The 15,927-nt window shown below is 40.0% G+C and overlaps 1 protein-coding gene across 4 annotated transcripts in view; it reads right to left on the bottom strand.

The window, feature by feature from the left end:
- unc5b (unc-5 netrin receptor B) overlaps nt 1-15,927 on the bottom strand; it is a 208,063-nt gene that overhangs the window by 66,750 nt on the left and 125,386 nt on the right. For 2 of the 4 annotated variants that reach the window (XM_034184294.1, XM_034184295.1), the window contains exons 5-7: nt 5,917-6,097; nt 3,936-4,103; nt 1,594-1,758 (exon numbers count right to left, since the gene is read on the bottom strand). In XM_034184294.1, coding sequence (XP_034040185.1) covers nt 1,594-1,758; nt 3,936-4,103; nt 5,917-6,097 — 514 coding nt within the window. The remainder of the gene's footprint in view (nt 1-1,593; nt 1,759-3,935; nt 4,104-5,916; nt 6,098-15,927) is intronic. The other 2 variants (XM_034184296.1, XM_034184297.1) reach the window with 1 other exon arrangement.

Below are 15,927 nucleotides of genomic sequence, written 5' to 3'. Positions count from 1 at the left end.
GGATCACAGGATTCAGATTGTACGACGCAGAGAGATATTTAATTACTGCTGAAATAGAAACACCAAAATGGATGCCTCCAGTGAAGTTCAAACTGGTAACGCATACAAAGTACCCCCACGAGCCTTCTGACCTCCACATCCAGAGATCTAAGGCCCCATTCCATAATGGAAACGTAATTCAATCATGGCTTTTGGCTCGTCTCATGTTTAGTCGTGAACTTGGAACAATGTTCTATCAACAAGACAAGCAAGCCAGGGATGACCCGGGCCCAGTTACACTACTCCTGCAGACATAAACTAAATCTTGATTTTTCACCCGCATACAGATTCTCACCAAATTTGCACTATAGACAGATATTAGGGCATGGAGGACTCCACTGAATTTTGGAGGTGATCCAGAGCTGGATTTTGGATCAAGATTTCACTTATTTAGGCTTTGAAGGATTACATCAAAACTACTTAATGGATTCTCACAAAATTTGCATCACAGATAGATATTAGGGCCTGGAAGACTCCACAGAATTTTGGAGGTGATCCAGATTCAGATTGGCGGACGTCAGAAATCTCTGCTCTGGTTTAGTCATCACATTCTCTTATAGACATAATTTCAACTTTAACAACATTTAACAACCTCAATACAATAACCACCATAACACGTTCTAATCAACTAAATAAGCTGATAATTATTTATCATTACAGTTTTTGCAGAATCCTATGCGCTCCTGTGACGTCATCGTGCTACTGTCTTTGTTAAGATAAAATCTCTCCAAATAAAATCTGAGCAGTAAAAATAATGTGGGCCCATTTTTAATATAAAATTGCTGGAAAAAAAACTATTTTCTTTACAATTTGTAGTAGCAGGTGCATCGAGGTGCTTGTTGCTGAGGCTGAAACCAAAAGTTGTGGTTCAGTTCATAAAGGTGTCTGCTGTAAGTTCTTGACACAAGAAAATACATTTCTGTTTCTAACATAATTAATAACACTATTGCAGTGCCTGTAGGAGTTATGTATTCCTATAGAAAAGTGGGAGCTTTGTTGACAATGTTCATTTGCACGGTTTATGCACAAATCTGTGCGTACAAACAGGTGATACGTGAGGCCCCAGGTGTTTCTTGCGTGGGGACCAGATTATGATTTGATGTCTTGCTCTAGGAAGCTCAAAGATACAAAAGTAGCCAAGGATCACCTGCAAAAACAGCTGCTAATATCCAGCACTTTCTGAAAGTCAGCAACAATAAAAGGTCTTTAACTGTAGGCATTCCTGCAAATTGAGAAATCAGGGAATCGAGCACTGCAAAAACACCACATCTGCAAGCTGTAACAATGGGTACCAGCCATAGCCGGTGATGTAAATGTGAGGCGTCATTGTAAAGTTCTTTGAGCATCTGCTTGATGGAAAAGTACCACAGAAACGCAATCTTTCTTGTTCTTCACATCCCAAAGGTGTTCTTTCTTCAAAATTCAAGTACTGTATATCTGACTGCCTTTATTTATTTATTTTTTTAAATGAATCAACTATCAGTCGGGATATGTCACGTATAATGTCATCCTACAGATTTCATATGCTCCTTTATGCTTGCTCATGTGACTTACTGCGTGCACACAGGCCCTCGGTGCAGTTTTTGTTCTCCATCATGTTGCCACTGCAGTGCTTTCCTCCATTCCTGGGTGGCGGTGCCTGGCACTCACGGCTTCGCCAGTGGGTACACTCCGTCCCACAAGCGGACCACTTTGCCCACTCTGTCCAGCCTCCGTCCACTGCAGAGAAAAAGAGAGATGTGAATATTCTGAAAACTAGCCAACAGCCACATCACTCCCATTATTGCGGGTGAAGGGCACGACGACACGATGTTCTAATGTGGCGTGATGGATGTCTAACGGCTGGACGTGCTTTCGAAACATTTGTTTTAAATGACTCAGGGGTCAGGATGTTCTGATCTGTGGATCAAACCAATAACTGCTGGAATGGTATCGGACAAACAGACAAAAAAATTAACTGACCTTGGTGTAAATTATGTGGTTTCACTGAAAGTATTTCAAATTAACTGAAGCAACAGTTTGCTTTCCTCTGCAGTTAAGGAAAACTGCAACGGCCAATATGGGCCACAATACTTCCAAATTAAGACAATAGGAGTAAGCAAGGCCCCTTGGCTGCTCCCTTGTTTGCACTCGGGGTCGCCACTGCAAATCCAAGGTGGATCTGCATGTTGAATTGGCACAGGTTTTATGCCGGGTGCCCTTCCTGACGCAACTCCACATTACATGGAGAAATGTGGCAGGGGTGGGATTTGAACCCGGAGCCTTCTGAACTGAAACCAAGCGCATTAACCACTTGGCCAGCACCCCTACATTAACACAATATGAGTAAATGCATAAAATACTCCCCCCCCCCCACCCCCACAACCCCCAGGTTCAACAACCAGACGCTGAATCAAAAAACATCTTGCGTATTGAAAACCACTTGAAAACACAAACATCATTTAATGTGATAATGTGTCTGTTTCAAATTCAGAGAATGCACACAATCAGAAATAAAGTCTCACAAAAAACACAATGGATGTTTCTTCCCGGAGGACTTTAACTGACTTCTGTTCTTCACTACGTTGCAAATGAAATAATAAAATATGAAAATATAGCTGGTGTAAGAGTAAAATCATGAATGACGTAAACAAGTAAACTTACTCGTATCTGCAGACCAGGTAGACAGACTGGAGTGCAGCAACGCGCTAAATGGTCTCTCACTCCGGGCAGAGTGTTTTGTGTACTTCTGTGTTTGGGTGTGTTGTGTGAATTTGCAGCAGACATGTTATGTAATGAAACTGTTGTGTGTCCGGGCGGACCAGTGACTTAGTGGTTAGCACTATTGCCTCACAGCAAGAAGGTCACAGGATCGATTCCCACCTGTGGCCTTTCTGTGTGGAGTTTGCATGTTCTCCCGTGTTTGCGTGGGTTCCCTCCAGGTGCTCTGGCCTCCTCCCACAGCCAAAGACATGCAGGTTAGGTGGATTGGAAACTTTTAATTGTCCGTGTGTGCATACAGGTGTGAATGTGTTTGTCTGTTTATATGCGGCCCTGCGACAGATTGGTCTCTTGTCCAGGGTGTACCCCACCTCACACCCTATGACTGCTGCTTTTTATGTTACGTGATGCTGAGTGCCAGGTGTAAGTGCAAAGTAATCAGCGCACAGCAAACAGCAAGAGGCGCGGGCGTTGCAGTGTATGAGCAGGAAGGAGGAAAAGTAGCTAAGGAGATGGGCTTCTAATAAAAGGAAAAAGCAAAATAAGACCGGTGTAAATGCACGCACCGAACTCACCAAACAGACTGAAGAGGACTTCCGGTAAGCAGCGCTTTTCTCCATCTCTCCCCTCGGACTTAGTCCTGTCATTGTTTGGCGGTGCGTTTGAGGTGTGCTTTGTAAATATGGGCTTCACGTGCGCTTTCAGTGTGAATATTGGGATGTTTGGGTTTAATGATTAGTTGGGGTAGTTCTAGAAACTTAGGAAAATTAATTTAAAATTAAATTTGTATGCTTGCTAATTTTAAGAAAATATAAAATTATGGAATAGTGTGTTTTAAATGCTAAGTGAAAATGAATTATGTATAGTAACAATGAATTAACAAATTACAAATTTGGCCAAATTATCCTAAATCTAATTATAAGCTAAGCATAAATGTTGAGCGTTATTGTGTATAATTTAGTGTACATATTTATTGTATTTTTAAATTGTAGAAACCTACACTGGTGTTTGTGTGTTAAAGGTTTTTCACATCTACTTGAAATAAATGAGGAAAAGAAATTAAAGAGTCTCATTATTGGGAGTGATTCCCAGCAAGAATCTTTAGTGGAGTGAGGGAACGGTGCTAAATGCTTAATAACGCGCAACATTGTGACTATGTCACACCAAGATAGAATTATTGTGTCTGTTGTTCTCACCTGGACACAGGGTGGTGCAGGTCACTCTCTGAAAAGGTGGACCTTCACAGAAAGCTCCTCCATTGAGAGGAGCAGGATTGGTGCAGCTACGAGTTCGCCGCTGCCAGCCCCGCCCACATCGAGCATTGCATTCTGACCATTCAGACCAAGAAGACCACCCTCCGCTCACTACAAAGACACAAAGAGCTAGTGGTAGTCAACAAAATCAATTAAGTATTAATTTAAGACAAATATATAGTCTGAACTTTCTTTGAAACAATCAACAGATAGTTGCCTCATATTTACTCTAATAAACGCCTCAGGGGTGTGAAATGTTCCTGAAGGGGGCGTTTACTGACTATCGTTTGCGTACGCCCTCTGACGGGCAAATATTGTATGTGTCATTGAAAATCTATGTATGTGTAACTGAAAATACATGTGTGATAGCAAATGGTATGTAAGAGCGAAACAATGAATAATATACAAATAATGAAAGTTTATGAGTTTGTTCACCACGTTGAATGGAACATCCCATCTTTGACTGAATTAAATATTCGTTCCATTGAAAGAATGTAAACATTCATTATTTGTTTTATATAATGGCTAAAATAGATGCTTGTGATATTATATTAATTTATAAACAACAGAAAAGGGACTTACATTTTGGTGGGGTGCTTTGACATCAACTTGGAAAAAACAGATACTTAAAAAAAACAAAAAACAAAAAACTTTGTGTACTTCTACAGTCCAGTGAAAAATCATGTCAGAAATTTGTCCAGCTTTTCATCCTAACAGCTTTTCATGCCTCCAGACGGCTTATAGCATAGTGGATTTGTTTGTGTGTGTGTGTGTTAGAAGAATTAGCACCATCAATTAGCTCGTTCAAATCGTCGTCTTGTCAGCAAAACACACTCTGCCATGTTTAGCTAAATGCTGCCCCCACTAGTGGGCAGAGTTCGCAGCGCGCAATGGTACAAAATGTATGGAACCATATTTGCACGCTAAATGCAACGCAATACAAATGGGAAGAACAATCCATGTCACGTGCATACAAACACCAATCAAATGACAAGGATCCACTCAGCTGTTATCAGTGGTGGGCACAGTTCTGCTAACTGCTAATTAGCAAAGCTAACTCTTATGTTAGCTGATTAGCTTTTCAGCTAACTTTGAAAACCATATATTTGTCTTAAGCTCATTTTCTCATAATGCCTTTTGGCATGCGTGTGTGTAAACGCTCAAACCTTCAAAATTAGTGCATTACTTTAAAACTAAAACATATAGCTGATATTTTCACTTTGTAACAAAGACAAAGGTGACATTAATTTCAATAACCTGTCCGGAATTAGCTTGTTTTAACCATAAGTCAAAACTGCCTTGCTGTGCATGTCTCCTGCGACATGTTTGCAAGACTGTATGGCTGTGAAAATAAAAGTTCTTTTTTTTTCTTTTCTCTTTCCTTCCTTTCTCTCTGGTCACCAGGTCTGTTTTACTGAGAGAAGGCTGATCGTAGACAGAAGCGCTGGCTCGTTGTTGTTTGTGATTGCCTTTGAATTTACTCAGAAGTATCAGCAGCTGCCAGTGTACTGGAGTCAGTACTAAAAGTTATCAGTTTAGCTGTAAATTGTTTAGGGGGGTTTATTGGTTTAGCTTTATAAAAGTTAGCTTTTCAGTTAGCGGATTAACAGTTATCGAAGCTAACCTTTTGGTTAGCTGTGCCCAACACTGGCCGTTATATAAAGATTCTTAAAAATGTCATTCATTTTTACCATTGACTCACACAAAGTGGCCACATGCTGCCACATGAAATCTAAACCAATGTAAATGTGATTAAACACATATGCACTGTTATACCGCGCTATCAAACATTGATGCCGTACATTCTTGCCAGCCTTTGTGCGCCACATGTCACAGTTCTGTGAATGACAGTAATACTATTTATACCGTATATCTCCTCATATGTGGACTGTGAGAGCGGAAGAGAAATAAAAAGGTATGTTACCGTAAACAATGACAGTAGCTGTGCTACTTCGTCTCCTGGCCACCACGTTGCGAGCAACACACGTATAGTTTGCGGTGTCCGAGAGTCTGGCCTGTTTTATAATCAGATCGTGATCGATTGTGATCAGAAAGTTGGGGTCTTGCAACGGATCAATGGCATCCTCATTCTTCAGCCAGTCAACCTGCAAAGAAGCAAACAACAGCCCTGATGAAACGTGCCCAGCACAAAGAATATCACACAGGCTTTTTAAATTAAATGATAGTCACTGTACGTGCCTTTATGTCATATAGTAACTGTGTGATTCACACACTGCAAACTGTTTGGCAGAACATAAATATTTACTTGTGCAATAAAAACTACATTTATTCCCAATTGGTTTTCCTTTTAATGTATTTTTGAACTGCTGTTTTATGAGTGTAATAAAAACCACTTGGTGTAGTTCTACAGTTAGAGCAACTTAGTGTTTGGATAATACACGTAGATTAAAACGTAACATGCTGTTTAACAGCACATTATTACTAATTATTTTATGTCAGACAACTTTTAATTTCTTGATATGCCATGGTGCCTAACTTTGGTTAGATACTCTTTGAGTCTGGTCTGTAAGTATTTGGACAGTGACAGTGCCATTTTTAGACTCAGACACTTCATTTTCAGAGGCCATGTGTAATTGGATTTAAAAAATACAAATCATCACTTTTACAGCCAGTTTTCTATAAACCAAATCAGGGGATGGATCCAATTAACATTTCCAAGTCACTGAACATGTCTTGGACTTCAAAAATGCAAACAGTATAGCACTGTATGATAAATCTGTCAGGAGTCGTCAATTCTCAAAACTGAGTGACCATAGAAGAAAGAGTCTAGTGAGGGAAGCCACCAAGACAAGTATGACAACTCTGAAGGTGTTATAGACTTCTATGGTGGTGACTGGAGAAACTGATGAAGACTTTCTAAGAAAAGATATATAAGAAAACGTAAAATGTGAAAGTCTGCATTACAAGTACATCTTGATTGTTTTATTTCAACTCCATTGTGGGAGTCTAGGACAGCACAGTGGCATAAGCCCTGTTTACACATAGACGGTTTTGTTGGCGGGTAGTACGTAGACTGAAGTTCGCGGAGGTTCCGGCTGTTTTCGCGGTGGAAAGGGGTGGAGCATTTCGCCGGCGTTTTGACCACCGTACTATCCGCAAATAGGCGGATAAAACACTGCTAAATCCGCTGAATAAAGCGGTGTTTTGATGCCGTAGCATCCGGCACACATCAGGCAACGGGGGTTAATACCCAGTTCTGTCCTTTACAATCGCAGGTTAAGACGCGCGTGAGAATGGCGGTGTTCTGCTGCCGCCGATAATGCCCTGTGTACCGCTGGTTAATACCCAGGTTTTTATCCAGGCAAATCCTGCGTTACTCCAGGATCATTTGCATATAGGCACCGCCCCCAGAGTATAATAGGCTGAAGCAGCAGGAATACATGCCTCTGTCACTGCAGGGGGAGGGAGATCATCCTCAGCCTTTTCTTCTCCTTCCTTTCCCCCTCCTCAATGTGTTGCTCCGTCTCCACCACAGGCCTCCCTCTGCTTCTGAACCAGACCTCTTGGTTTCCTTCTTTAAGTCCTTGCCGCTGCCAAATTTGTTTTTAGGAGGCATACTGGAGCTTCTCTGCAAAAATATCTGGAGATGGCCGCGAGTGAGAGGCCTGCATGCAGCGCGCTAGCGTTTTTATACTGACCACGACCTATCGGCCATTTGGAACGCCGTTTTAACTGGGAGGTAACATTTAGAATGGCGTACTGTCCGCTAGTGCCGCCGTTTTGTCTGCCTCTGTTGCCGGTTAAAACGCTGTTGTGTACGCCGATGTGGGCTCTATCTCCATTTTATACGCCGTTGATTAGGGATACAACGCCAGCCGCCGAATAACGGCGGTGTAAACTGCGGCACTACAGGAAGGGACAGGATGAAACACGATTAAAAAGTATCAAATGCCGTTGTTCGCGTTGTCTCTGTCATCACGCAAATTCTCCGGGAGCGCTCCCAGAATTATTCGACATGTTGAATAATTTTTTCGACGATTCCCGGTGAAGCCGGAACTAAGCCACGCCACCTAGCGCCGGCATTAACAACGGCGTTTGATCCCTAAGACGGCCCGGAGGAGCCAAAAACTCTTCCGGGAGCTCTTACCGTCTATGTGTAAACGGGGCTTTAGTGGTTAGTACTGTTGCCTCACTGTGGGGACAGATCAGTTGACTACCTGGGTGGTTGTCATCGGGACTCGAGATAATTTCATGGTGTGCTGGATGTCAACCTGGTCTCATGGCAAGTCGTGATTCAGCAGCATGAAATATATATTAATCTATTGGTTTGTGATATTGTGACGAAAAGCGCCTCATTTTTGTCATGGCAGCACGAATTCATTGTAATTCATTCCGTGATGGCTGCACGAAATTCAAAGTAAAGCGCGGGGGGTGTTTATGATTAGGGTTGGGGGAAGGAGTAGGGTTAGTAATAGTGAGTTTAAAAAAACCCTGTCATGAAAATTTGACTCATTTTGTGACGGGAGCATGAAAAAACCAAAACCAAAAACAAAACAACAACAACAACAGCAAAAAAACAAAAAAACAAAAACGTGAGACTGGGCTGTGGATGCACACTCCAAGACTTGAACTGACTTGTCTTTGCCATCTCACATTCAAGTTCCATGATCTAAGTTTTGCTGTACACATTTACTGCCCCCTATTGGTTGTATGAAGATTGTGACATTTAGCGGCCCTTAGTACGTTTGTAGTTGCAAAACAGTGGTGCAAGAGCAGCACAGTGCCACAAGTGTTTTGTACGCTTGCTTGCAAAATACTTGCTTCCTGGGTGAAGACCACCTGTGCCCCAGTCTCCATGTACATCAGGAGTTGCAACAAGGAGAACATCAGGCATAAAACTTGCACAAGATCAACATGCGGATCCATAGACTTTCATGTCTGCATTAGCCAAACAGTTCACAAGCCATTTTATTAGTGGTTCAGAAAAAACATACTAATGCAGCCTGTTTTCTCCCACCTCACACTTCTCAATATAATTGACACATAAGCTGATTCCTGTGTGCTTGCTGGTCTCCAGGGACCACATGTTGTTGGATAAAATGGACACTGAACTGATGTGTTGATCAGACCTCATCATAGTTCTATTTAGTTTATACAGCCACAGTGAGCAATAATTTGTCCTTTTTTTAAAATTTGGAATCAATGTTGTAGCACGACTGAAAAGCATAGTACCATTCACTACATGTGAATATGTGCTGCATTACACGCTGTTCAATAGACATGATCTACGCTTCACACAACTTTTGTGTCCTACTACATAGAAGAAGTCAGAGCTGCAGTTGCTTTACCTCAAGAGTGTTGTTTACATCGCCTTTCATTTTATACCCTGCTAAGCATACGATTGTTTACATCGTGATATATCTTTTTATGCTGTATTCATGGCACTGTAAACCCAAATAAGATGGCAGAACTAAAAAAAAAAAAAAAAACATAAAAAAATTATGTAACTGATTACCACAAACTTTTAAGTTTATGTACTCAAAAAAGAGAAGTTGTTAGAACTTTTAGAAATAGAAATAAAGTAAAACTCACGTAAACCATCACTGTATAAACCGGATATTCGCACTCACCGGCAGTGATGCCGGTAGTAACGCGTTACTCTAATCTGACCACTTTTTTTAGTAATGAGTAATCTAACGCGTTAATCTTTCCAAATCAGTAATCAGATTAAAGTTACTTCTCCAAGTCACTGTGCGTTAGTATTATTTTTCATTGTGGGTCGATAGCAGCATTAAACTTGGTCTGTGGGCGGGAGGTCGGGGTTCGACTGAACTGCCCACTTTAAGCGAGCTGTGAGCTTTTCATCTACGGTTTTTTGCAGCTGCTCGACTCGTCCTCACCTCTTAAAGCGCAGTGACAACAGCACACCTGCACTGAGCTTTACAAAGACATTTTTATACTTTTTTTCCTCCTTTATTTAGAATTGTGAGCTGAGCCACTCCGTATCTGGTCGTTAAAAACAGCTGATCTTCCGCGACGCGTCAACAACTAACACTATTTTCCACTCAAATGCACCTAAACTCTCTTTCTGAGGACCACATGATTTGAAAATGCAATAAAACTTTCTTACCTGTAAATCTGGTCATGTTTTCTGCATAAATAAATGTTATCCATTCTTTGTGCTCAAACGCCAAAGCAGGGGCGAATCCAGATGGAATGGGGGCGTGGGGGAGGGATGTGCCCCCACTCCCCACAACACCCCTGGATTAAAGGTCCAGTTTTGAAGCCTTTTTTTACTACAACTACTAATACTACTTAAAATAATATTAATTTCGACAAGTAAAATATTTACAGAGAATTTAAATGTTAGAAAAATGCTAGAATTAATTTAATAGTTACATTTATAAACAATGTAGGTTCGAAAATGAGGTCAAGAAAGAGGTCTTTATTTTACTTTTTATAAAACAAGTATTTATTTTCATTGAAGTTAAGAAAGGGTGACTATAAAGTAAGTTTTGGCAAAACAGGTATCATTGTCATGTTGAGGTGGGTTGTTGTCGGCAGCTGGGGAAAGTAACTAAAAAAGTAACTAGTAATCTAACTTAGTTACTTTTACAATTGAGTAATCAGTAAAGTAACTAAGTTACTTTTTCAAGGAGTAATCAGTAATCAGTAATTGGATTACTTTTTCAAAGTAACTGTGGCAACACTGCTCACCGGACAAAAGCAAAAGTCTTAATGCTTTTGTATGTTTTTCCATGTAATAAACACTGTATATAACGGATTTTGTATCAGATTTTCGCTCACATCAGGCAAAATGTCCCGACATCCTGTCCAATAGCAATGTACCGGGCAGAGCAGTCTGGATGTGTCCAGTAACAGAGGTATGAAATGAAGTTTAGCACTGACACTCACTGATTTGAGGAAAGTGGGTACCCTATTTCCTTGATTAAAAGATTTTTTTTTCAAATCGTACTCAGACATGGGACCTAAACAAGGTGAGGCGTAATTCAAGGCTGATGATTATTAACAAAATGCTGCTTGCTGTCTGCACCATAATAAGGGGGTTACGTTTCACACATATCCCAGGGTGACGAAGTAAACCACTTTAGATCAGAGCCCTCTGCGGGGCTGTGTCAAAGCAGACAGAAACTGCTTTGAGATGTGGCATGAAGACCAACAAAACACACAGACCATATTATATTTGTTGTTCAAAATGTGCATTTGTGTTTATTGTTAGAACCTTTATTTTGTACATTCTTTTGTACAAGATCCAAACTACCTTTCTAAAGTGTCAAAATAGTTGTTTATTATAGTTTGCTGTGTGTTTTGAATAAAAGTGTGTGAAACTTCTTTTTTGCTTTATTTTTTCCTTTCTTATTTCTGATTGTAAACCTTTATTACACTTATAAAACACCACTATAGCATTTATATTCTGAAAGTGCAGGTTGCCTTGAAAAAAGAGGCATACTACTTGATTGTGGGATGCAGGGTAAGCTTTTAACCCTCTGGGGTCCAAGGGCATTTTTTGGACAGTTCACTTGCCTGGCATAAATGATTTATTATTGCTGTTAACAGCTCTCCCTGCATCCCACAATCATGTTTTATGTCTCTTTTTTTCAGGACAACCTGTGCTTTCAGAATATATATGTTTTTGTTGTGTTTTATAAGTGTAATAAAGGTTTACAATCAAAAATAGGCAAGGAAAAAATAAAGCGAAAAATAATTTTCCAGACACATTTACTCAAAACACACAGCAAACTATAATAAACAACTGTTTTGACACTTTATAAAGGTAATTTGAGGTCTTGTGTGAAAGACTGTACAACAAAAAGGTTCAAACAATAAACACAAATGCACATTTTGAACAATATATACAAAATGGTCTATGCGTTTTGTTGTCCATTGATATGGTAAACAGTGCTTTACGCAGAGAAAGCAACAGAGTTATCCAGTAACATTCACATGCAAACTAGTGGAGCAATCCTGATAGTTACACATTCTTTGTTTGAGCACGTGAGATTGTCATCAGTGGCTCTCCATGTGCTTTCACTGATCACTGTGCGTAATGGCACAGGGCGCACTGGATGTACTCATTGGAACACCCAGGGGTCTATTCAAATGGGCCAACTAGTAACATATCACTCCTGAAAATGATCTTTTGCTTTTCACGTGAGGTAAATCTTCCCTACGGCTGGATTTTGGAAAACCATGTGATGGTGAACTAATTTCAATTGGACACTCACATTGCGAACGTCATCTCACAGCTTCTATGAAGAGTACAAGACGGCCGATGGCTGGCTCGAAAGTCCGCAGAGTTAACTTTTCAGCAAAAAAAGAGTAAGTTTCTATCTCATATCATTCAAAAGTTATTTACGTATAATTTAGTAAAGCTTGGTCTTAGCAGTCGTATACGACGGTGTCAGCCCCAGAGGTTTAACAGCAATAATAAAACATTTATGCCAGGCGAGTGAACTGTCCAAAAAATGCCCTCGGACCCCTCAGTTCTGTTAAACTGTAACTTGGTAAAACAGGCGCAGCCACGTGGCGCGCAAGGATAGCATGGCAGTGATTGCCACTAACACAGCACATACACACGCTTTCTGTATGAGAGTAGCTTTACAAGTTTGAGAACCTGCATATTTTTAAAATGGGGGGACATACATATTGCTCAATACAAGAGAAGGCAAGTGAGCATGAATTCTTGTCACCAAAGAAACAAAAATGTGAAGGCAAACACAACTGTCATAGGCAACAGCATAATGAAATCTACAACCTCAACACCAGGTCTGACCAAGATCTGACAAAGACTCACCCTTAAGAACAGTTTGGCGCATTAACCGATACGCGCACCAAAAGGCATTATGGGAAATGATATTGCTCTTTGTTTCTGAGTTTCTATCTGATCAGTTTCCCCTCGACCCAGCGTCACTCCAATTCTGCTTTTTTCTTCTTTATTTTGTGGCTGTGACTCCCAGATTGAATGTTTTGCTTTTTCCTGATGTAAAGCCAAGATGGTTATTATTCTTCTTGTTCACTGGTGCTGGACTGTGGCTACCCACTGCTCCTAGTGGTTGGATTGGGTCTAACTGTAATTAGGATGGTTAAATACAGAGGACTATTTTCACTGTATGTATGTACTATATGTATGTACAATAATAATGCATGCTGTATTCCAGTGATTTTCAACCTTTTTTGAGCCGCGGCACCCTTTTTATATTTACAAAATCCTGCGGCACACCACCAACCAAAATAATATTATAATGCTATTACCTCTGGTTTTGCGCAAAACCCAAATATCATTATTATTATTATTATTATTAATAGAAAATCGATACAGAAAACACCGCATTTCGAAAATCCTCAAGCATTTTGCGCTCTGATCTCAAGTAGGGCTGTCACAATTAGGAATTTCTGGAGCCGATTAATTGTCAGACAAATAATTGCGATTGACGAATATATTGTCTATTTTTTTTCTTTTTTTCCCCTTCTTTATATTCTACTATTGTAGTATAATTACACAACTCTGGAAGAACGTTTGGCTTCTGTGAGTGGAGAAACTGGGAATGGTACAACATTTTTATTTTTATCTTCATTTTACATACAGTCCCAACTTTTTCTGATTTGTGGTTGTTTCTGTTGCATTTCTGAAATTGTTTCTCCTCATCAGTCACGTTTTGTGCTTAAACACTGCATTAAGCTCAAGATTGAACAAATAAATACCTTTGGAAAATAACAGCTGTTAAAGTTCAGAGTTCTCACCTGCTTTTTGTGATCTGTGCGTCTGAACATTGGTTTTTTTTTTTTTTGTGGCTCAGTTCATTCATATATTCTCATTTTTAAAATATGTTTTTAAAGATATTTGACCATTTATTTCATCTCATGATCTCATAAATTCAGCATACGACGCGCACATGGTGTGAACAGGACGGTAACGGCAGAATCACACCTTTAGAGAAAGTTCAGAGAGAAGTAAAGGCAGCTTCACTTTTCCGTTTTGTTAACGTTCACTCGGGTTAAAATCCTCTCTCTGCTCCGCGCTCGCTGCGCACTGAACGTGTCGCGCCTGCATTCAGGAATCTCCCTCACCCACCCCCTCCCTCGCAGTCTGCAGCCTGTTAACTCCGCGCGCGCGCACACAGGCACAGACACACACACCGACAGCTCCGCATTTTAGACGGCTTTTGAAGAAGACGGCACTGTTTTAATCGGCCGTCAGCCTCCTTGTTATTGTCCCGCCTTAAGACGAGAGCGAGGCTGCAGCACGTTTGACGTCACATTCTGAGTCGTTTTATGCTTTGTGGATAAAATAAATAATTCATGGTAATCATGAATATGAAAAATAATCGCGAATATGAAAAATACCCACGGCACCCCTGACGATCGATCACGGCACCCTAGGGTGCCACGGCACCCCGGTTGAGAATCACTGCTCTATTCTATTCTATTCTATTCTATTCTATTCTATTCTATTCTATTGTATTCACCGGGCTCTTAAAAAGCCAGATAGTGACGTAGAAATCTGTTGCCACATTCAACGCAAGCCAAGGCCTCAAAATGCCATCTACTGGATGGCAGTGTGAATTGCATCATATTTGTGAAACTGAGCATTTTTGTGCTCAAAATGTCTCAAAATTCCGTAACTGAGCAAAGCGATGCTTGCGTGTAATTGGTGATCCACAAATGCTGAATCACACTTCACAAACAGAATTTTCTGTTTTGCAAATTCCTTTTTTTTTTTTTACAAATGAAAAAATTATACATTTACAAATGCACATTTATTCATAAAAACCAACACACAAGTTACAAATCAGAAATTTGTGTTTGTGCATCGCAAAACACGTGCAAATCAAGGAATATTTGCAGATCACCCTCAGGGAATTTGCAGGTATTAATGAGACATATTTGACTCCATACCATAAGGGGCTCTGCTTCTCTGTAGATATGAAGGGCTCATTCTAACCTTATGAAAACACATTGATTCATTGTTACATGGAACCTTCCACAGATGGTTATGAATGTACTGTATACTTCATCTCTGCCGAGAAGCACCACTAAATTATACACACTGTAGCTTTGAGGGAAAACAAAATAGTTGAAATATATGTTAACACAATACCAATGCCTGTGGCTCAGTTAGTAGAACAGGTTGTTCATGAACCAGAACATCCTTGGGTCAGTATTTGGTTGCATCATTGTGCCATAGTGCAACATGCTTGAATTTTTTTAGGACTAGCAGAGGTACCCGTCTTCGCCCCGAGTGAGAAGTAGTTACCAAATTGTTAGCATTTTTAAAAACAAGAACGTAAGCACATTACTGGAATCAGCACACCAATGGAGTGGTTTTAGTCTATAAATAAACTGCAGGACTCACACAGTACTGTTGTTCAGTCTTATAAAGAGCTGTACACTCTAAAAAGGAACTGCTGCATCAACAAGAAAAACTGATGTAACAATTTGCACAGATTTTCTTAAGTTACTTCAACTTGCTTATTTCAACTTTCAACTGAGTTAATGCCACAAGACTTGTCTCGTTAACTTGAAATAATTTCAGTTAAGTTGAAATAACTTTAAAAAAATATCTATGCAAATTGTTACATCACTTTTTCTTGTTGAGACACCGGTTCTTTTTTAGAGTGCATGACTCTACTAAAACTATCACACCTGTGCTGTTTCCTAATACTGTTAAGATATTTATTGCGCATTTTGATCATTTTATTTTTCATTTTGTTGTTTCATGTTCTGTAGTGTATTGACTTAGAATAATTACTGCCATGATTTATAAAATGAATAATAATGAATGAATAAAATATGAAATGATGAATAAAATAGGTGGTGATGCACATCTAAAGCTGGTTTGCAGTCTGTCAAAGAAGTTTTATTTTTATAAATTTATGCGTTAAGCTTTTTATTCAGACTGTGGCTGATGATGTGACCAAGGTGAGTGCCTCAAAGCAGTGATTCATGATGGATT

This window comes from Thalassophryne amazonica, chromosome 13 (assembly GCF_902500255.1).
Source record: "Thalassophryne amazonica chromosome 13, fThaAma1.1, whole genome shotgun sequence".
NCBI classification, from domain to species: Eukaryota; Metazoa; Chordata; class Actinopteri; order Batrachoidiformes; family Batrachoididae; genus Thalassophryne; species Thalassophryne amazonica.
The sequence above is the reverse complement of the archived record's forward strand: the minus strand, read 5'-3'. Positions and strand labels throughout refer to the sequence as shown.